Below are 23144 nucleotides of genomic sequence, written 5' to 3'. Positions count from 1 at the left end.
TTTGCATCAATCTTCTGGGAGACTTTACCTTTCTCTTTGCAGCAAGTCAAATTTCCTGGATGGTGGGAAAGAAGGCTTTTTTCAAGCCTTTTGAAAGCTCATTTGCCACGCACTCCTTTTGGCTGTAGTTACTGAATGTTACAATAAATAGTGCAATCAAATCAAAGCAGGCTGTATACTGACAGTGGGATGGGAGCAGGGCAGGGTGTGTCTGGTTAAAGCCTGCTAAATGTATCTAATCTAATGCCAATGAGAAACGAGGCCCCTCTGAACCCTAAGTGGAGGTGGTGATCCACGACGACCATATGGCTTCACAAAACACCTATGACCCTGGAGAAGATGCAGTCAGCCATCGTGACCTCCTCTGTGTGTGTGTGTGTGTGTGTGTGTGTGTGTGTGTGTGTGTGTGTGTGTGTGTGTGTGTGTGCGTGCGTGCGTGCGTGTGTGTGCATGTGTGTGTGCGTGTGTCAGACTAGCTGTGACAGCTGTCTTCTGCAGAGTGCTCTGGGTAATGGCTGACCTTATGCCTTTCAGGTGGCTTCAGCTCAATTTTGTTATCACTCGCCTCTGAAATGTGATTGAAGTTGTTACCCTTCATTTAAAAAAACTTTTTTTAATTTAATTTTCAAATTGTATTAGTAAGCATAAAATCAGGATCATAGCCTAGGTTAAGCGCCTTGAGGCAACTGTTGTTGTGATTTGGTGCAATATAAATAAAACTGTATTAAACTGAATTTAGGTTTCACAGTAAAAGCAGCACTCTGCTGCCTTCAGTATACACTATACCATTTAAGCACACAAACACATGCACATAAATGTATATTGTATATACATTCATGAGCAAGGGCCCCTACCCCAGTCATGTTTATATAATGTTTATTGAGTGAAGATGGGAATAGTGGCAGACAAATGGTGATCAGTGAGCTAGGCCAGGGGAAGACTTCACTGTGGATTGGTGGCTTCTTCCAGGGCAGTTGGATCCCACCAATAACTGTGACACAGGATGGCAAACAGAGAAAGAAGGAGGGCGTGCAGGGCCTGGAAACAAAGTTGTGTGTAGGGTAGGTGGGCATTCATAGACCTACAGGGAGGCGGACTGTTTGAGTGGTCTGGCTCTTGGAGTTCAGATAGAGAGCTCTTTTCCACTGCAGCTAAACACCTGAAATGTTGAACTTCTCTTGAGTTCAAGTTTCAAGAACTCATAAGAAACTTCAACATAATCCATTTGCACTGTTGGGAGGGCTGCCACTCATCATCAGTAGCCCATATGGCATCTGGGATCTTTAACCCCATATGTGGTGCCATTTCCTGTATTGGTTCGAGAAATAAAAGTTACATAGGTAACAGCAGTTTAGTGGTGCTGTAGTGAAATGCATGGATCAGCAGTGTCACTGATAAGAGCAGGTTGATGATTGATGGTTTCTTTTCATAAAGCCTAGGACATTTTGTCCAACCAACACTCTCCAGTGTTTGTCATTTTTAACCCTTTTACTCCCTTGTGGTAGTAAAAGGGTTAAAGGAATTGGTTGTGCAGTAGAAACCAACATCACTCCTGGCAACAACCAAAAAGTCTGGAGCTTGCGTTTTATACTATGAATGAAAGATAGACAGAACCACATGCAGGTTGTTTTTTTGGAGCCAGAGGTAACCATATTTAGATTAGAGGACAGAGGGGAGAGAAGGCCAGCACGCATGGCTAACAGGCTACATCCATAAACTGTATCCGCGCAACAAACAGACACTAAAAATGTGGAGAAAAAAAGGGGAAACTAAAGCTCTTGGTTTCTTCTCCTAGCCACTGGTACAGATATGTGGATGACACCTGGGTCAAAATCAAATCCAAGAAGTAGAATCCTCCACTGACAACATCAACTCAGTGGATATAAACATAAGGTTCACCAGGGAGGATGCCAAGGATAATAGGTTACTGTTCCTGGACTGTGCAGTGGTCACTGAGGAAGATGGAGGCCAAAGTTTACCAGAAGCCCACACACACAGAGACCAGTACCTACTCTTTGACTCAGGATCCTGCAACACTGCACCAAAAACATTCCCTCTAAGGCAGAATGGAAAGGATAGGAATAGACACATGTAAAGAAAGTTAAGCAACACAGTGTATGCCATGCAGTGCAGAGAGGAGTGCTCGGACCGATGCATTGGAGAAACCAAACAACCAGTCCACAAATGCATGGCACAACATAGAAGAGCCACCTTGACAGGATAAGACTCAACTGTACACCTGCACCTGAAAGATAAAGGACACTCTTTTGAGAATGCCAATGTTGGACCAGTTTTACGATGCTTTGTAAAAGAAGCCATCTATGCCCACTGTAAACAACCGTTACTGGTTTACGACACCAGCTGTCAGCCACCTACAATGCTGTCTTGAGATCCCAGGCACCTCAACCCCCCCACTCACACCTTACTTCAGGTGACCTCAATAGGTCACATGGTAGAGTGGGGCTAGGTCTCACAGTGGTTTCACCCAAAACCCCTGATGGTAATGATCCACCCCTTTCTTCACACCTTGGCTCATGTGATGACGCACATGATTAATAGTGCATCCATGACCACCACTAAAGGGGACAACCCCCACCAGGGTTTAAAAACCTGGGACTCTGCACCATTTGATTTTAGAACTAAAGAAGCCTCTTGGATAAGAAATAAAATATCTTCAAATAAATTAAAGAAGTCAAGTCGCCCTTTTTCAGATTAGTAGAATTGAGGCCTAGTAGGCAGCTTTCAGCACACCTGCCAATCAAAGGGGCCAAGCCTCTAATTTTAAGCCTCAACAAAATCTGAATGGGTGAAAAAAAAGTGACATCATGCTCCATTGTGTAAGTGAAAAAAAGGTGCTAATATACACATGTAATAACACAAGTTTAGACATTTATACAACACATTTTATGGCTTCAGTACTAAAAAGAAAAAAAAAAAAAAGCATAATCTATTATAATATGGGGCTGCTGCTTATTTAAGATGGACTGAATATGCTTTGTAAATATATTTTGATACATTAATTAACCAGACTTGTGAATCACCACCACAGGGTGTCTCTGTGGTGCAGCCTGGACAGATGTGAAGCACCGCAACTGTAAACCTCCGTCATCATAGCTCACGGAGCTGTCCATCAAACAGAACGCAAGGGGTTAACTGGATGAAAACTGTATGTTCTTATCTTGGGGCTGTGACAAAAGCAAAAAGGCAGGGGATAGAGGTGCTTTGTTTTTGACTCTCAAGTGTGATTTGGGAATGGGATCCAGTTTCCCAGGCTGGTAGAAAACAGGTGCTCGCGCCAGTTGTTCTTTTGTCCCATTATGCAGATTGAAAGCAGAGTCGGCACCTGTTAACATTCCTCAGCAGTGTTGAAAAAGACGCTGCAGTGAAATACAAATGTTTCACACAGGAAGTGGCATTCCACAAATCCCATTAAAGAAAATTTGTTATGAGATTTTTTTTAAAATTGTTCCAACTGACTTTGCTTTTGGTCACTAAAACAGTTTCTGCATTTTAAGAATCTCAGTGAATCTCAACAGACCCGATCCTGATTGGCTTTCCCTGTTACATTCAACCTTTCCAGATTGGACAGTTTGCTTCGATCAAAAGCCATCATCTTAACTGAAATGCATTAAAAAAAAAAAAAACATCTTGAAAAACTGCTTTAATTATATGAAAAGTAAGAAAACAAGTATTTAAATCATCTGCACTGTTTGGGGACAGTATGGATGGGGTGTATCCTGGGTGTTGCTCAGCTCCGCTCTGGCCACAGCTGTGCGCGGCTGTCAAGAGGCTCTGATGTCATGTATAATGGGAGTCCACAGGGAAAGAGGGATAGAGGGATGCAGGGAAGAGTGAGGTGAGGGGGGCATGAAACTAGATCTTTTCACTGTGCTTTGGTGCGCTCCTCAGACTGCAGGGCGAGGGTTAATGTGGAGCCACCTGCTGCAACTACGACTGTACATCTGACGCTGTCCTGCAAACAGAGAGAGAAGAAATCATGTGTTGTGGTAGATTTCTTTACGGTTTGCATGCAGCAAATGGCAGCTGAATTGAACTAAATGAAGTGTGCATGCTAATGTGTGAGTGCAGGGGAAAGGAAGGAAGGAGGCTGACAGTTACGGTGACTTAATACCGCATGATATTTCATGGCTGGGGTAATGTGGCGGCACTCCCTGCTTTATGGAGCTGGCCTGGATTATTTAGTTGGATGAAGTCCTGCCCAGAGGAACAGCTGAATGATGTCATGCACAATCGTTTTTTTTTTTTTTTTCTTGTTAAATCAAGCACTGGATTGAGATTTGAAGGGCTCTGGTTTGCAGAGTGGGATGTTGGGTAATTGGGAAGGTGAGCAGAGAGAGGGAGGGAGGGCCTGGGTTGATTTCACAGAGAAAGATGGGGGGCAGATGTGTGTTTGGAGAAAGAGATGAACGATTGAGGTGGGTACCGGTAAGCTGACCTCACAGGGCATATGGCTCTGCAGATGTGTGTGTGTGTGTGTGTGTGTGTCCATATGCAATGTTTGTTCTGTCTGCCCTCATTCTTAATGGCTAGAACGAGGTTCTCGTCTCCTCTCCGCTGCTCAGAGAGGAGTCTGCTAGCATGCGAGACCCTCTCTTCTCTTCTCCTCATAAGAACCTAAATATGGAAACAGTGATTGGAAATTGTTTAGACAACCTGAAATGGTTTATCCTGGGGCTGTGCACAGCTCACAGATCAAAGCGGAGGAAACATGAATCATACAGAGTTTCTGTACGGAAACAAACCCTTTCTTCCTCCCGACACACACACACTGGCACAAATAAGAATGTTAAGGAAAACAAAGGAAAAAGAGTCAAAGACATGAGAGAAAAAGCCTGCCTCCCTGAGTTCACTCTTGCTGACTTTTTTCTTTGATCATACTGTACCTGACATCATGTTGCCTGCAACTTCACTCCCCCCAGTAAATTGCCGCGCATTAATAAAGAGTGCACCGTCACCCAGAGCCACTTCTGAAACCAGCAGAGGAAAATCTCAGGAGAGGAAACTCTTCAGATGCCTGTTCGTTCTTTTTCTTCACCTCTTATTCTTTCTTTCCCTCCTCTCCCTAAAGATCGGTTTCACTGCTGTTCCAGGGAGCAGCATCCATCACAGGCTCTGCTTCCTCAGCTTTCCGAAGGATCCATCGTCTAAAGAGCATCGCTCTCCTACAGCCATCTCTACTTACTCTCTCCGGTAAAGGGCCAGGAGAAGTAGAGCCCAGTAAAGATTGCAAACCACCAAATGACAAGCCTTTCATAGACAATTCTACGTGAACACTCAGTCTGACAAATGGCCTAAATGCTTTCTTTCCCTTAAAGGCCTTTAAGACAAAAAAAAAAGCAAAATCACAAAATTATCTTGCCAGAAAGAGGATGAGGGAAGGACTAATTGTGTACATTTTAGACTGAAAATGGCAGTAATTAAAACAAAACAAATTGGTTGAAATATCTAACAGAAAATGTATGCTTGGTTGAAGCTGATGTCTCGGGGGGAAAAAACCTGAAATTCTCATTAACTTTCTCTTAAATTTGAGTTAAAATATGACTGAATTCAAAGTGAGGGCAGGGCGCAGTGAAGACGATCCAGTATTTAATCTCATCAAGCTTAAAAGCATTTCTAAAGGGCACACCATTTGCATCTTAGTTGCTCCGACTCTTATTCAGCTCCTGCGTTTCCTCTCCCTCTGTCAAGCGGACAGGAGCGGCTGACTCACCGGTTTCAGGGAGGTGAAGCTGTGCTAATGTCATCCTGACAGACAGAACAGTCCAGTAAACACAGCAGGGATGGCGTCAGACCTCGGACGCATCATTCTCGGCTGACAGAGGTGCAAGGTGATGTCAGCGTGTGATGAAATCATGATGTGGGCACGGCCCTGGCACGACTGTGGAACGTCACAGAAAAACGGAGTAAATCTCGGAAATACATGATGTAAGTATCTGCACACCCAGCAATTTAAGTGGTTGTGCACTTGTAAAAACGACCCCCCCCCCCCCCCCACACACACACACACACACACACACACAAGCACAACCAGTTATGCCAAGAACTGATGAGATAAATGCAGCAGAGATCTGTAGTTACATTAACTTGATTCCAGTGCAGCTGGTTTGATTACTGACCTTTGCACCTGAGCAGTCCAGAGAGGAAAGAGCAGGGAGCACGCTGTAGGCTAATTTAAATGTTGATTTGCATGCTTTCAACAGCTGGCGTGGTGGTCATATTGTTAAACCTCACAGAAGTGAAGGAACCACGTTGGAAGACACCCAAAAATTCTAACATGCTGCTCTTTCTTTGGGGAAACCGTTAGGAGTTACAGATGTTCATTAGGACAAACTGTGTGAGATAAAATAATCTGAACATCTGAACCTGACATTATGAAGGAAACACACGCTATTTGGGGGTGGGAACCTGTTGTCTGAGTCTCATGTGGGTCCACTTTAACTTTCACTCACTGTTTACTTGTGCTTTAGGCACAAAGACTACTTGGATAGGGTTAAGAAAATAGCATGTTTAGGGTTAAAGTAGATTCTTTTACAATGCTAACATGTTAAAAAGCTTTATTCTTTGGCTTTTCTGGGTGCTGAGCTCCACCCCGCCTAAAGGTGATGACAGCAAGGCACATGTTAAAAGATGTGACTCTATAGGTTGTAACAGCAGCGTGCACATTACGATCTGTCTGCTCATTTTCTGGAGGCGGACAGTCTCAGGAACCAGGCTCCTTCTAAATTAGACTAAAAATATACTGTTCAACAAGTTGCACACGTTTATCCTAATCACACATTTGCCATTATAGCAGCTTTTTTGGAAGGCAATCCTGGGACCGGCTACATGCAGCACCAGTCAAAAGTTTGGTGTGTCCAAACTTGTGACTGGTGCTGTAAATCAGCACCTTCCACGATGGGTAAAGTAAATTAATTATGGCTTCTGTGTCACTAAACTGAGCAGGTCAACGCCTTTGCTTTGTATTTACTGCTAATATCAGGCTGCACCTCATGGACGAGCTCTATCTTAGAGCATATCGGGTGTCGCTTTAAATATACCTCTGCGGATGGTTCATTTCATGGTCACTTGAACATACAAGCCATACAGGGTTTCAGCGCCTGATTGTGTCACTTCCTGTGTTGCTCAACTGAAGCAGGTTGAGCTCTAACCAGCTTAACATGGAGGAAAATTCCCCCTTTGTCTCCTCACGCCTGGCGGCTCGATGTAGCTGAGAACCACTGATGCTCGGCTCTGACCCTGGACAGGTGTGCAGGCTGGCCCCCAACCCTTTCCCCTCCACACTCACACACTTATTCACACACCTACTAAGCATGCACACATGCTGTACATACTCACGTTAGAGGTGCTCAAGTTGCCCTGAAATAAGAGACTGGCAAAAGATCTATCAACAGGAAAATCACAAGGTAATGACATACTTAACTCCCCTGTGTGCAGCTATGTGTGTGTGTGTGTGCGTGTGTGTGTGTGTGTGTGTGTGTGTGTGTGTGTGTGTGTGTGTGTGTGTGTGTGTGTGTGTGTGTGTGTGCTGACACATTCACGTGTGCATTCGCTCATATTTCACATGTGCACAAAATGCAGCCAGGGCAGCCCCCCCCAACCCTCCTCTCCTCTAACCACTCGGCAACTTTTACCTCGCCTCATTTGCTTCACGGTGAAGGGGCTGATTAAATATTTAAAGTATGGAGTACTTTCCATTGGCATCAGGTGTAACTCACTTCTGTAATCTCGGATAGCCTGCTGCACGGTGCAGTAATTATAGTCGAGTTAACAGTGTGAGGCTGAGAGAGGCTCCGCGACAGGCAGGGCTTTGTTGTTTATGCCTGCTTACCATTTTATAGGCCTGTTTCTGCTTTCACTTGCTCCTGTGTGCAGACACGGGGCCCTTTTTTCATTCATTCTTGCAGCAGTAACTGTATTCATCGAGATGTAAGAGGGTGTAAACGTTGTGTTAACATTAGGAAGAGATGAGATCTGCATATTTTCTTTTTTTTTTTTTTTACCCCAAATGCTGACATGTGAAATAGTTGTTCTGTATTTAACGGTGCTGTTTGACCTGTACCATAACCCGATTAGCAATCAGGAAGTTACTTTGTTTCATCTTTGCTAAAAATCAGGAAAATCAGGACACCAGACAAGGAAGAAAACAGGCCTGAAGTGTGGAAGCATTTTAAAGTCAAAAGCACTTTTGTTGTTAATAAGGCAACGATTGCAGTAGGCTAGATAATGCGGTGACATACCTGAATGATGTTAACAGAGTCGGTGCTCTGTCATGCAAATAAATCATTTAAAAGGCAGTTCGATTGAGTTGAAGGTCCTAAATGTGATCCAGAATCTTTGCAGCCTTTCTGTTTTCCCACAAGGAGCCATCGGAGTGTTTGCTCTGATGGATTGAGAGCCAGTTAAAAAGGCCATGTGAATATCCAAGTATAGCTGCACTTCTTGCAGGAGTTAAATAAACTCCAGACTGTTCAGCAGCTATAGCCAGAAACCAAAACCAAAGGGTTTGAACACATCGCTTCTATTTTATCTGGGAGCCAGGGAAGAGAAGAGCTGACTCATAAATAGGCCTCTTTTCCAACACCGTTGACATGCTAACTGAATACATGCAGATCCTTTTAGATCATCAAGAAAAAAAAAAAAACTGTATAAAACATAGTTTTATAATGTTGGTATAAAATACTGGACAATATGAAAGCTGCATCTTTATGAAAATGTTTCTTTCAAAAGTTGCATTTGGGAGATACATTTACAAGAGCCTGCAATTTATGTAACATGTAAAAAAAAAATAACAACTCAGAAAATCCTAAAATTCCAGGGGAAAAAAAAAAGAAAAAACTTCAAGGCCCAGGTGAGGTGCAGTGTCAAACAAAAGTACTTTTACAAAACATGCACCCTGAGCCTCGTGGACAGCCTCTTTTAATCTGGGAAAACAATGAACTACCAACAGTTCTGCAGAACCCCAGAGCCTTTAGAGGAAGAACAATAGGTGGCAGTCTTAGGCACCTCCAAACGTCTGAGCCTAAGCTATGCTGAACAGACAATTCAGCAGCTGGAAGAAAGTCACAGTGGGCGGCTGGTTGAACATCAAAGCATCCAGTCACAAAGATACAGTGAAGAGGATATATGCCTAAATGTCTGTTTATACAAGGAGTGAATTGTGACTTTAATCCATTTAGGTGCGTACCTCCTCCAAAAAAGATGCCTTGAATGTAAGATGAGTAATAAAGCAAAAGGAGCCGCATCCGTGCTTTACCTTAATCCCACACACTCTCATTTTTGTCACTAATCTGACAGATTTACACCCTTTTATTACCTGAATATGCCGCCCTCTACATCTTTCACCTCATGGAGAATCCTGTTTGGGAATGTTTAAGTTGTAGGAGCATTTCTTCATGGTTTCTGAGAACGCGTTATCTCAGACAACAGCTGAATAGGCTCTGAAGAGAAAAGCAACCTCAAGTAACAGCCTTTAAACTTTTAGGTCATGAAGGCTGCTGAAGTGCAGTCCCAAACAAAGTTTCTTGGATACAGTTATTATTCCATGAGGACTTGAAATGCAAGCCCCATAATTAAAGTATCCTTCAGCTGAGCTAATAGTGTGACTTTAGGAAAGATGACAGTAATAACCTGCAGATACATGAGCTAGCTTTATAGCAATGAGAAGCAGAATATGGGGGAGGGACAAATTGCGGTTAGCCACGTTGTGTTCGTGGACCCCTTCGTGCGGGCCTTTAACTTTAAATCTTGCATTTCCATTACACAACGCGGATCATCCTTCTCTCTGTCTCTGCTGTTCTTGTTCTGCAGACTGATTTGTTAATCTGCACCGTTGCCAAGGATATTTATGAGTTTTTGGCTGGTGATGCATTCAAATAAACAAACTCCCTCACTGTTTCCACAGCAGGGAAAGTGCAGCTCTACAGCGTACCGTAATGATCAATGAGGGTTTCTCACCGAACCCGGGGCCTCGTCATGTAGGAGCTGGACTGCGAGGCCCCTCCAGAACACGGCTCGTGTGGTCGTGTTTGGAAACGTTCTGATTTCTTACATGTGTCTGCTGCGGTGTGAATTGACAAACTGTGATTCTTGCTGGCTTGCCTGGTGCAGCTTTTATCTCAGGGATTGATGAACTGATTTTAAGGGAATGTGAATCTGCTAAGCTGAGATGCTTCGGTGATGCAAGTGTTTGACTCGGGTTCTTTCCAGCGGGAGCAATGAAGAAGCTTTCACTCATCATGTTAGTTTCACCCTCACTTTCTGCATCGCCTCATATGCACTCAGAGGTGGGTTTTTTTTTCACATGTGCTTCGAAAAGATGATAGAAAATCTCCCAGGTTGTATTGAGTGGGCGGAGGTGAGTTTTCGTGAAACGGCTGTGTGAGAGGTGCTTGTTTTCCCTCAAGTCTCCGGGGGATTCCCCTCTCATCTCTCTGCTGTAAACCAGCATCACTGCACCGCTGATGGACGTCTCTGTTTGGCAGGTGCTCATATACTTGGCGCCTACTGTTGCCCACAGCAATGAGGCTGTCAGGGCAGAATGCCTTCCAAGAGTGCAGGGGAACATTATATTTCACATTATCTCAGAACAATAGGTCATTTCCTGCTCGCTGCAGGCCAGAGAGGCTGATCAGAGGCTGCCAAGCTCCAGGAAGGGAGCACAGACTGCAAGAGAGGTTGGCGTCTAAAGGGGGGAAATGTATGAAGTTGATGAATTGTTAGGTAGGTGGTTCCAGAGTAGGTGCAAGCAGAACTAACCTGCCAGTTACTGTGAGTAAGAACAGCCTGAGTGTAGTTCAGGTATGACTTGAATAGAAACATGTGTCCAAAATTTTACTGCTAGCAGGATTTTTCTGTTGTTGTTGTTGGTGTGCTGGTTGGGCAGCCCAGAGTAAGATGTCTCAGCAACTCATCAAGTGGCATGAGTTCACAGACCTTCATGGTATCCTTTATGTTAATAATACACAAATAATAATAATAATCCAACTGCAAGACAAGACTGTCTGCTGACTGCTGGTCACCAGTGAAATGTTTGCTGGAAAACTGGAGTTCCTCCAAAGTCCTCCTGAGGTCAGCTCCAAAAGTTAGTTTATCCACGTGGACTCTGGACTGGTGAGTGAAACTATAGTATTTTGTTACTTAACATTAATAATAACGGTGTTTGTGTGTTTCACCTGAACAGTCGAGCTTGCTTGTGTTAGCTGATTAACAGCACTCCACCTCCTCAGCGAAATATGGCACCTTCTGGGTCTAGAAAATCAAGATGGCGATGACCATAAAGCTAAAATCGAGGCTTTAAAATGAAGTGTTCAAAATCTGCTGGGTGTCGTCCATCTTTCATACACATTATATGGTTGCCATTCACTATAAAATGGAAAAAAAGAAGAAAAATATGGACAGCTAGCTACTGCCACAGAAGAATAAGGTTACCGCACCAATGTGGGAGACTGCAAAAAAGACACAAAACAGCCAATGAACTAGGATAATGGTGTAATGAAAGTATGATATCATGGCATCCCTATTTTAGCCCCATATCAGCCATAAACTCATTGATAAATAATACACACCTTAATCAGCTTCTTAACATGCTAATCAAAAAAGTGCCATGGCATACACAGCAGCAGAGCCACCTTTATCTTGCTTGACTCTGGGTTGGTTGCAGGGTTATTATAGTTAACGAAAACGAACGAAATAACGAAAACTGAAATTGAAAAAGCATTGTCGTTAACTGAAATAAATAAAAACTAAAATTAAAAGGAAGAAACGACAACTAACTAAAACTGAATTGTGAGTTTACAAAACTAACTAAAACTAACTGAAATTATAGATATTGTTATTTTTTCAAAAGTCTTGTGGATTGATATGAAATCATTTTTTTCCTCTCTCCGAGTTTAAGCTCGGAACGCCGTCGGGCAAATGGGTGCGCATGTGCGTGCGTGCGCACACCGCGCTGCTCCTCAGAGAGTCCCATGTGGTGTTTTTTTTTTTTTTAACTATGATAGCACAGATAGCAGCGAGTGTCTTGTTGTGGATGATGTTGTGGATGATGTTGTGGATGATGTACGGAACACTTCTTAGTCAGGAAAAAAAACACCAACATCAAAGTAGACCTGAGAAGCGCACACAAGGCAGCTACGGAAACCGCTCTCATCCTACAAGGCAACCCGGCCTGCACCTCCAGAGAAACGTGACTACTCGTCGGGTCAACGCAGCCCACAACGTTGTGTTTAGTCCTTGTGCGTTTCCGGCTACTTTATCAGTCAGATAATAACAATCAGGACTAATAATCAAAGCATCAATATAAGGACTCACAAATGTCAGCAAATTCCTGGAGGGAGCTGCTGAAACTATGGGAATGGACGTGAAGGAATGAAGAAAGTGAAAAAACAGGGACAAATATGTTTGCACCCTAAAAACTGAGCACAAAGCGCGAGGACCAAAAAACCCCCAGCCCACAACCACAAGGTAATTAACACCCGCAATCCAGCTATACATGCATAAATGCGGACATGAGGTCGGACACTTCCGTAGGCTACAGAGGCTGCAAAGACCCTGCAAGGCTAATCAGCGAGCATCTAACCAAGCTAGCTCCAAAACAGAAGCAGCATCAGGTGGAGAGAACATCAGGATGCAGCTGGATTTGAGCTTTGACTCCTTCAAGGAGTTTGTTTTTGTCAAACACCACATGTAGCTGTTGTTAATCTGCTGCACTGAGGCTGAACTTTATTGGGAGTTTATTGTAGAATTTATCGAGTTTTGGAGTTCATATTGTTCTTTGTTTCTCCCTGTTGATGTTCATGTGTGCCCTTAATATTACACACATTTAGCATGTAGTGCTTCTGTCTGTGAACAGTTGGTTGCTAAATTTATTTCTTTAAAGGGTATCTTTAAAGCGTACCTGATTAAGTATGAAAATACTAAAACTAATACTGAAACTAACTAAAACTAAGCATAAAACCAAAAATAAAAACTAATAAAAACGAGCAAAACCACTCTGAAAACTAACTAAAACTAACTGAATTAGAGAAAAAAAAGTAAAAACTAACTAAAACTAAACTATAATGTAAAATCCAAAACTATTATAACCCTGGTTGGTTGGAAGCAGTTTACATACTGCTGTCATTTTTGGAACAGTTGAGCCAATTGGTAAATTCACAGATTTCAACACACCGTTATTACATGAAAAACAACTCTGGGGTCAGTTTAGGTCACTGGCTAACCCTCAACACCACCCAGATCCATCCAGCTACTTAACTCAGGCGCCAAATGCTTTGCAACCTCTGGAAATACCTCCTCACTGAGTGCTCCTTCTCTCCCTCTCAACCCTTTCTTTGGGTTGCGTAACTGCTCTTGTGTTGTATTATTGAAACGTTTGGCTCTGATTAGTGCAGCAGATGAAACGGCTAAATGCTAATGTGTGATTTCCCGGGGGGCCGCCCGGCTTCATGGGCTGCAGGTGTTTGGAGAGGAGGAGGAGGGCTTTTAAAGCGCATCAGTGCCAATTACACCTTGCATTGTTTGTATTTTATGTTACTCATCGGGGCAGGTAAACACTCCAGGATTGCTTCTGAAGTATTTTAGGTGCCGGCAGATGCCAGCTGATATTGGACCCCTCCTCTTCCCCCCTGCCCATGAGGTGTGTAAGCTATTAAAATCAGTCAGGCATTAAATATGAGAAATGTAGGGAGCACCAGAACCTCTTCTTGGCTCTGCTCTAGAGAATAACATGGTATTGATTATCTTGATGGACACAAACCCTCCCACATATCAGCCCCAGGTCACATTTCTGTTGTTTTCTTCTCTATAAGACCTGTAATACCTGAGCATTTATTTCAGCAGCCGAGCATAAAAAAGTCTAAGGTGATTCTGCTTTGCATTGATGTTGAAAGATGTTTTTACAGTTCTTGCTCAAGGGGCATGCTGAAGGCTTCCAGCTGTATGATATTCCGTGAGCAATCGCAGCTGCCTTTAGGATCATGCGTCCAGCGTCCAAGGTGAGTAACTCTCTTTTACTGTCCTGTTTCACTCTGCCACACCTAACCACCCCCACTCCCCATCCTGCTCCCCATCTCCATCCTTCTGGGAAGACCTGTTCTTTCTTTTCCATTGTGCTGAGCAGGCAGGCAGTAGTGCAGAGCCTCCTGGCTTCCTTTCTCTTCTCGTTCATTTAATTTTTTTCTACAGTACATCACCGCAGATTTATCACCTTGTGCCGTTTTCCTCCCAAAAGCATTGGAAAAGCAGGGGAATTATTCCTCAGTCCTGACAGGGCCTCAGGGTGGTGGATGTAAAAAAAAAGGGGGGGGGGGGTGAAGTAAGAATGGAAGTAGATGCTTGAGATGGGGTCTGAAAAATGTGACTCATGTAAACGTTGCTGAGGAGGAAAAAGGGAACTGAGGATAATTGATTCTGACGACCCAAGTCAGACGGCGGTGTACCCCAAGGGGGAGATGCCGAGCAGATCCCAGCCGCAGTCCCCAATGTGGAGGGGGGGAAACAGGGGACGAGATGGAGCGGAGGTGGAGGTGGAGGTGTGTGTTTTCCACACATAGTTGGTTCAGAAAAATCACTTAACCTGTAATCTAACACTCGCTCCACTCTTAGAACAAAATGTTCAGAATTAGACCGCCTTTTCTAATCTATCCAGTCTTTACTTCAAAGCACATTACATTACAGATGCACGGGCTAATCAACCTGTCAAATCTGTAGTGTAAATTTCCCCATGTGATTCTTACCTGTCTTAAGTGCAGGCAGAACAGAATAGAAACAATGTGAGGCCTCAGCTCTAAATCAAAATTCCTCTTTTTCTCACATGCACAGAAGGAGCCCCTTCCTCTTAGCCCATGCCCACGGCTCCTTGGAGCCAGACTAAATAAATTCATTACAAATTCAGATGCCTGCTTACTTGCTAACCTTGTTAGCTTTTGCGCTCCAGCAAACAGAATCCTCCTTGTTTGAGTGTGTGCGTCTGGAATGTTTGTATTGATGATTGCTGTATCTGTATGTATGTATGTGTGTGTGTGTGTGTGTGTGTGTGTGAGTGTGTGTGTGTGTGTGTGTGTGTGTGTGTGTGTGTGTGTGTGTGTGTGTGTGTGTGTGTGTGTGTGTGTGTGTGTGTGTGTGCTCATATAAAGCCCTGATTCATTTAACCTTATATGTAAGAATGCTCAGTAAATGTAGGTTACTGCTCAGGCAAACATAATTCCCCAAAGGCAAAGAGCACCATTAGCATCCGGTTATTTCGCCACATTCCCTGGAGCTAAGATGACTCCAGAAAGATGCTTATGTCGTGTTTGAATTCTGCCGGACACCCACACACACACACACACACAAAACGCTGCCGCACACTCACATAGCAGAAATAGAAGCTGATGCGAGAGTGAGGAATGAGGGCAAGATAGAGGTTAAAGAAAAGAAGGCCCATTGGTATGGGATAAGGACAACTATGAAAAACACTAGATGGGAGGGAATCCGACCTTTATCCTGATATATCCAAGTCTCTGCATTGAGTGTGTTGAGGCCTAGAGAGTTTGAGTTATATGAGAAGATAGGAGAGGATCAGAACAGATGGCATGAGTCCCCCTGGGCGAATGCCGCCTACCCCGCTGAACACCGGGAGCTCTTGACCATCTGGACCAAGAGGCAATGAGTAGAATCCCCATAGCGGATTCCCCATCGAAGTGACATGGAAAAGGAGAGGCGGACTCACTTGGAGCAATGTCACCAAAATAGTGTCTATCAGCTCCATGTGAGAATAAGGTGTCCCACATTCAGGAGTTAGTGATCCACTGCGTAGGGATGTAGTGTTGAGTAAGGTGTTGCTCTTCAAAAGAAATTAATGAAGTGCCTGCTGGGTTGAAGGTTGCAATAAAATGAATTTGTTATCCCAAGAAGAAGCCTGTCGTGAAGTCCAAGTAGCGTGTTCATGACAAATTATGGATGGAAAAGTCCTGTATGTCTAAAGAAGGCGAAGTACAAGGAGGATAGAGATTTCTTCAAAACTTTATGAGCTGCCCATCCTTCGTGTAGACAGTTTCTGGATCAAACTGTATGCAGTCAGATATATTGGCTAACCCTGTTTCTCTGGCAGAAATAATGCCTCTTCTACAAATCGAAAGCATATTTTTGGTTTGGCTTGATGCGCTGTGCAGTCATCTCTCATGCTGAAGAGTATGAGACTATTGGATCCAGACTGGTAATGGAATCGGAGAGTTGGGCATGTGCTGCATTTAGTTACTGAAGTCTTAGCAGAAAAAAAAAAATCAGATTTCATAAGAGGATTGTAGCATTAATGGGTCTTAAGGTGGCTAACTGCACTAAAAGGAACATGATACCCTTGACTCACCTATACATGGTTGAATTAACGAGGTAAGCAGCCTCTTAGAGGGATGTACACCAGGGACCACGGAATGATATTGGTGACTTGTAGCAATGACAAGCGAAATAACTGTAGGCAGATACCGACACTCAGCTGTGAGGATTGAAGCATCTATCAGTGGTAGGGACTACAGCTACTTATGTCACAATATAAAGACTTAGTTTGGTCTAGTTACACTGATGATCTCAAGAAAGAGCCAGTTAGTGTTTTTCAACAGTAAGAAGCAGCCATGAGAGCAATGGTAAACTCAAAACTCAACGAAATGCTCGTACATTTTAGTCCACACACTGAGGTGAGACTGAGGAATGGGTGGCCAAGGGTACCATGAAAAAAAATGTTTGGTGATGGCTGCTATAAAGAATTTTTGACATCTCAGACCTCCTTTTGCTATGCTGTTAACTCAGGAAGAGGGGGAAGGAACTGATAAATTGGACCTCAGTCACCTCCTGTCCCAGCAGTGTTCCTCAGAGTTTTCATGACATGCCCCCATGCTCCCACCCAACATTTATTATCGATCATTAATGATAAAAAAGGATCTACGTTGAGCTTAGTGTAATAAATTCAGCACGATGGCATCAGCAAACTCTTTTTGGTTTATTTTTTCTACATAAATCATCTTCATTGAGCTTAGTTCAGGCCACCTCCCTGATTATGCATCAGCCCTCTTACAGTGAAGAACTGCAGTGGCAACTGGCATTCAAGCACATCTTTCATAGCAATTATTATCTGCAATTAAAATGCTTTAAAAAAAAAACTTAGGTGGTGGAGTTTAGCGACTGAGCTAGCTGCCTTTGATAGCATCCATTGGTTTTACCTGGACATAATTTTAATGGGGAAAGCAATACACCTGCTGTACTGTTGTCATGAATGCAAAAATTAGCCACAGAGGCCATAGGTTTGTTTGTACCAGCCTGTAAACATGTTGATTTCTACTGTAAAAATGGACGTTTTAACTGGGGAGTCTATTCAGATTGACTCGCTTTTCATTCAGACTCATTTTTTAAACAAATCTTTGGAGAGACGCTTGATTAGACTTTGGCATTCTTTCGTGTTTCAGGGTGATGAACACAGCTGGTGTGACAGGTCCATGCCTTTGCAATGCTAAAAATGTATTAAAGCCTATTGCAACAATTAGATTTTAAACTTCCTGGGGAGTTTTATTATAATCAAAGGCTTTACTTGAATATTATCCACAATTTCACATTCATTCTTCACTCTTATAGCAACTAATAATAATAATAATACTAATATATGGTACTGGAAGCAAAATTTTATCAAGCTGAAAACTTTGGTGAAGTCCGGAAGTGGCTTTTTTTCCTTTTCCTATTTGTGGAATAGGTAAGAACACAGAATCTGCATCCTAATCAGCGGAGCGTTGCAGTGATGTACCTGCGCCTGCTTATCCTCCTGAGGTGTCTCATTCCCTGCTCCATTTAGAGCCACAGCCCAGCTCGGATCGATGCCTTTCTCCAGCCGCCCATCATCAATTATTCACCTGATCAGCACTGCTGCTCATTAGATGACTAATCTGGGAGGGGGTGAGGAGAGATGGGGTGCTTTGAAACCTGAGCCCACGAGGCAGCAGGGAAAGGAAGGGAAGGGAAAGGAAGGGCGGATCACATCTCCAGATCGAGAGGGGAGAGATGGAGGGAGAGTTCATAGATGTGGGATTACCGATTTGTTCATCTAATCCTGACATCCAGAAGAGTTTATAAATCTTTGATGAAACCATAGAATCACTTTGATGAATGTGCACATGTATCACCAACATGGCACGCGTGCTGACAGATTCTTCACGGGTGTTGGCTTATTGAGACAGAGTGGCAGCAGAGCGTGCGTTGACACTGAAAACTGAGAAAGTGGGAGTGGGGCTGGAGTCGGCCAAAAAGATTGCATGCTGCCCTCTCATTACACCCCACCTTAGCTGTTCACGAGAACATATGTGGTCAGTGTGGGTCACATTTTTACTGTCCTATAAATCTCCCTCGGCTTTCTCCCAGTGACGCCGGTTGTTATTCCAAGTCTCCCTGCCTGTTGTTTTGTGCTCTTGTTTCCACCCTGCCAGGCATGCACATCGGGGTCAAACTGAAAAGAGAAACAGGTACACGCACCAAGTAAGTGCATAAGTGGATCAGCATGTCCAATATGAATAGGATTCAAAAAGCAGAACTTATCCCATGCTCAATCGCAACACTTCCAGGATTGTTAAAGGAGGTGTAGCTCAAAGGCCCAAAGAATGAGAGAAAGAAAGAAAGAGAGCCGCCCCTAGCTCTCCTCCTTTCCCACTGATCATGTACAAGCAAGGTGGGGGTATGTGTGTGTGTGTGTGTGTGTGTGGGGGGGGGGGTGTGTTTGATCTCCCCTGTCCCCCTGAGAGCCACAGTGAGGTGGGAGTGCAGCGTGATAGCTGTGGTGCACGTTAGCTCTGATTAAAGGGAAATATGCATCAGTGTACAGCACTTTCCTTTTTATCTGCGCCTGCGATGTGGTGCGATGGTGACGCTAGATTGGGGCCCCCGATAATGTAGCAATGTCGCAGCTCTATCTGTGTTTCCACCAGAGCTGAAATCCACCTGAAGTCAAGTGCTTGTAAAGCACTTTAACGAAGTTGAGGCGCTGATATAAAACCTGACAGAGGTTGTTGTTTTGTGTTGTTTGTTTGAGTTGCAGGGGCCGAATCAATTAGAGCTGAGAACGTGCATTCCACACTGGTGTGGCAATGGGTAGCATGGCTGGGTCCCAGGACACATCAGAGACAGTTTGAGTCTGACAGCATGGAAACTACTATAAAGTCAGCTTCTCTATGTTGTGTGTGAATTTGTCATCTAACAAAGCAGAAAGGAGCAAAAGGTGGAGATCAGTACTAATGACTGGAAGTCCAAAAGATGGAAGCATTTGCACACATGTATCTGTAGCATGCTGGTGCTTCAGGACTCTAAAGCAGACAGATGGTCTGCAAGGAGGGAAGTGTACTGAGATAAGGCATATGTAGGCTCACAAATGCCCTATGGCTAACCCACTTTACTTGACCTTTATATGCACGTTTCCAAAGACAAATATCAATTAATGCCATCCTCGGAATCTCTTCTGAGCAGTTGCTGCAATTCTCCAGTGCACTCCTGCAGAATGGGTTTATTCATGCACTAATAATTGCTGGAGAGAATATAACCTGGGAATAATTTATATGATGACCTCTTTTTATTTTTGGTTTGTTTAAACATTTTTTGAGCAAACACCTGCAAAACCTACAACATTCACATCAGTGTCGGTTTGTGATTAGTGCAGTCTAAGCAGAGTAACCTCGTCCACAGCTCTTCAGGTGGGACACCGAGGTGTTCCAGAGTCAGCTGAGACATAATCTCCCCAGTCTGTCCTGGGTGTACCCTAAGAGTTCCTCCCAATCGGACTTTCCTGAAACACTCACCTAAGGGGTACCCTGGAAACATCCCAATCAGATGCCCAAAATACTTTAACTGGCTTCATTTGATGTAAAGGGTCAGAAGCTCTACTCCAAGGCCTTCCCAAATTGGACTGAATGCGATTCAGAAGACAATACAGCAATGGACCATGTTACCTCACCCAGACTGAGATGACCGGGGCTCCACCCTGGAGCCATGTCCAGGGGAAGTGCCTGGGCCCGTCCGACAGATTGCGGCTAATGCTGAGGCTCCAAAACCAGTGGGTGCCATCATGGTGGCTGCGACCATTTGTTTACATAAAGTAAATGCTTCCTGCAAGCTCAGAGTCCTGAACTTAGCTCTGCTCAGCTCCTGGACCAACAGCAATGTGGATACTTGGTCAGTGGACTTTTAAAACATATCTAAACACTTATGTTCCAAAAAAATTACAAAGACAATGTCCTCAACAAAGCATATCTTTATTCTCATAAACATCAGGTTCTTCAGGTACATAAACAGTCACAAGCACAAACACTTTCAGTCTTTTATTTATTTTTTTTTTCAGACACAGTCAACATATTATGTGAGCCAAACACATTATATCACCTAATGTGGGATTTTTCACTTTCCGACTTGTGCTGACAGTCGTATACTTTTGTATCTGAGGAGAGAAGAGACTGACCCTTAAGCCTGCCACTTCCTGGTTTGTGTTGAGGGCGTGCAAACAAAGGACAAGTCACTGATGAACACCCAGACGCATCAAAGAGTACTCTCAGTGCTTTGGCCTTCATTCAGTCCTGTGTTTGTGTCAGACACGTAAGGACAGCTCTACATGGCTTTTTGCTGCCATTGCTGGCAATGATTTATGCATCCCGTTTCCCTCCCCCACTGACAGAACAAAGCAGCTGATTCACTATGTAAATATATATATATATATATTTTTTTTTTTCATTATATCTATATATTCTATCTATAGAATAAGTCTGTAGCATATATACTTTTGGTAGGGCTTTTAAAACATTCAGGTACATTCACTTGACCCTGTGATTTTTTTTCTTTTCTTCATATGAAAGATAAATACAGACAAACGTTAACAGAGCTACTTTGCCCCCCAACCAAGAAGCAAGACATTTAGCATCCCCCAAAAAATCAGAAGAAGCAAACAGAACAAATGTCTCAGTGCTGGTTCTTTAAGGACCAATAACAAGCATAAATATACTAAAAGACCTCTTTATTAATCTAGAGTATAAAATAGCATATTTTCTGGACTTGACAACAGTTTATATTAACTCTATTCAGAGTCTAGGTGCACACAATTCCACAGGTGCGTACATGAGCTGGCAACAACAGGTAGGCAGGTCAACGGTTTCCTCTGCGTATTTACTAAACCAATGGTATTCTGTCAGTGGTTTAAAAAGCTTCAATGCAAACCTCACTTCTACAATCACAAGTGTGAATAGACCCTTGGCATATCACAGAATACACATATAGGCATTAATCAACAAGTCAAGAATATAGAACTCAGCCTACTGAGGACCATACTGATGATAAGCCACATTACGCATGAACACCAAGAGGTTTTTTTTCCTTTTTTTTTTATCCTCCTCAGAAGGCCACAAGGATGTCACTTGGGTGCTGGTTAGTTAAAGTGTTCCTTCATGGGTCCAGGCTGAAAATGGACCCTAATACTGCCCTTAAACAGACTCCATTACATGAGCAATATTACATCAAGGATTGTACAGATACAGAATATTTTTAACCTGTCATAATGCAAAGGCCAGTGGTTAAATTGTCAGCCACTGTGATAGCACACAATATACCGCTGTTGACTCAGTTGTCCCCAATGAAAAATATTTCTCAGTATCCCATCTAGCCATGCAGATCTCATATCTTTAGTCATCTTTAAGATTTCGGACTCTATCCTGATAAATGGAGGTGACCAGAATTAGTTTGTGCTCACGTTTAAAAAAAAAAAATAATTAAAATGCATAAAATACATGTAATAACATGTAATAAGAGATGCAAAATGTAAGGAGAAATAATGAGTATGAAACTGCAGGATAGAACGACAGTGACTGACTCAACAATGAACTCAGAGCTACAGCAGTTCACTGCTAATCCTTCACGTAATAGCTGTAACCAGAATGCAGCCGTGTATTTCCTCTGAAAAATGCGCCTGATGTCACATCAAAAAGATGCTCTATCTACAAAGAACTGTTTCACTTTTAAACATTTGCTCTTCTGCAGTGTCAGTTTTTGTTTGAGTTCACCACATAAAGATCTAATCTCATCTGCATGGCTAGATAGATTCAAGGATGAAATGACCCTTTTACTGTGTCAGTTGGGTCATGAATGACCTTTAATATCATTTAAATACGCAGTAGATAAAAATAATCATTTGCATTTCCAACAAGATATTAAATACATACCTGCAAACAAAAAAAAAAGTCCAAAAACAGAACAGTGCATTCAAAATAACATGAAAAATGATATTGTTTATAAAACTGGATTCTCTGACCTAGTAAGAGTATCCCTTACAAATTATAACACCAAAGATCAATTTTCACCATAGGCCTGATATTATTTTTACTGTTTTCCTCTTTTGGAAAAGGTCAGATTTTTACAAATGGTGAAAGAACTAGTGCTAAAAGACATAAGAGAACTTCTCTATCCCTGTGCTGCTGATTGTTAGGACTGAGTATGTATGAGGAGGAGCCGCATTAAAGGGCTCCGTGCCCACCCAAAGGGCCAGTTGGCTAATGTGGGCTTGAAGCAGGAGTGTCCAGATCCCCGTCTGCCTCGCCCTCTTCCTGACCAGAGTATGAGCTCAGGGCGTCCCACAGCAGGCTAGGCTGCTCACAGTGGTGGTGACACCTCCAGTGCTCCATGACTAACTCTTTAGTGCCCAACACCTCACTGCAAAGCACACAGTTAAAAGCTGCACCAGCGGCAAGGACACCGAGGCCTCCGCTGCTCTCTGGCGATGAGAGGGCTCCGCTTTCATCTCCCTCCCTTCCGCGGTGGTGGGACATGATGTGCCTCTTGAGCTTGGAGAAAGAAAAGAACTCCTCGTCGCAGCTGCCACACTTGACCAGATTGCGCTTCTCGTTTAGCTGTCGCCAATAGTGGGCAGCATGCTTTACCAGCTCATTCTCAGCCTCGCGGCCCCCCCGTGGGGTTTGGCCCTCGCAGAGCTGAATGTGGACCTCCTCCCCGTGCACATACCGTAAATGCATCTTCATGTCCGCAAAGGTGGGAGTGATTGCCTGGCAGCGGCCACATTTAATCTGCAGCTCCACAGGATCTTCGCAGTCCTGTTCATCTGATGGTTCAGACGAGCTGGAGAAACA

General features: G+C 43.4%; 1 protein-coding gene across 1 annotated transcript in view; it reads right to left on the bottom strand.

The window, feature by feature from the left end:
• Positions 1-20263: 20263 nt before the first annotated feature.
• The window catches only part of znf438 (zinc finger protein 438), a 48790-nt gene continuing 45909 nt past the window's right edge, over positions 20264-23144 (bottom strand). The window contains exon 5 of the mRNA XM_030757000.1: positions 20264-23133. Coding sequence (XP_030612860.1) covers positions 22551-23133 — 583 coding nt within the window. The 3' untranslated portion in view covers positions 20264-22550. The remainder of the gene's footprint in view (positions 23134-23144) is intronic.

The sequence above is a fragment of the Archocentrus centrarchus genome, chromosome 20 (genome assembly GCF_007364275.1).
Source record: "Archocentrus centrarchus isolate MPI-CPG fArcCen1 chromosome 20, fArcCen1, whole genome shotgun sequence".
Classification (NCBI taxonomy): Eukaryota; Metazoa; Chordata; class Actinopteri; order Cichliformes; family Cichlidae; genus Archocentrus; species Archocentrus centrarchus.
The sequence above is the reverse complement of the archived record's forward strand: the minus strand, read 5'-3'. Positions and strand labels throughout refer to the sequence as shown.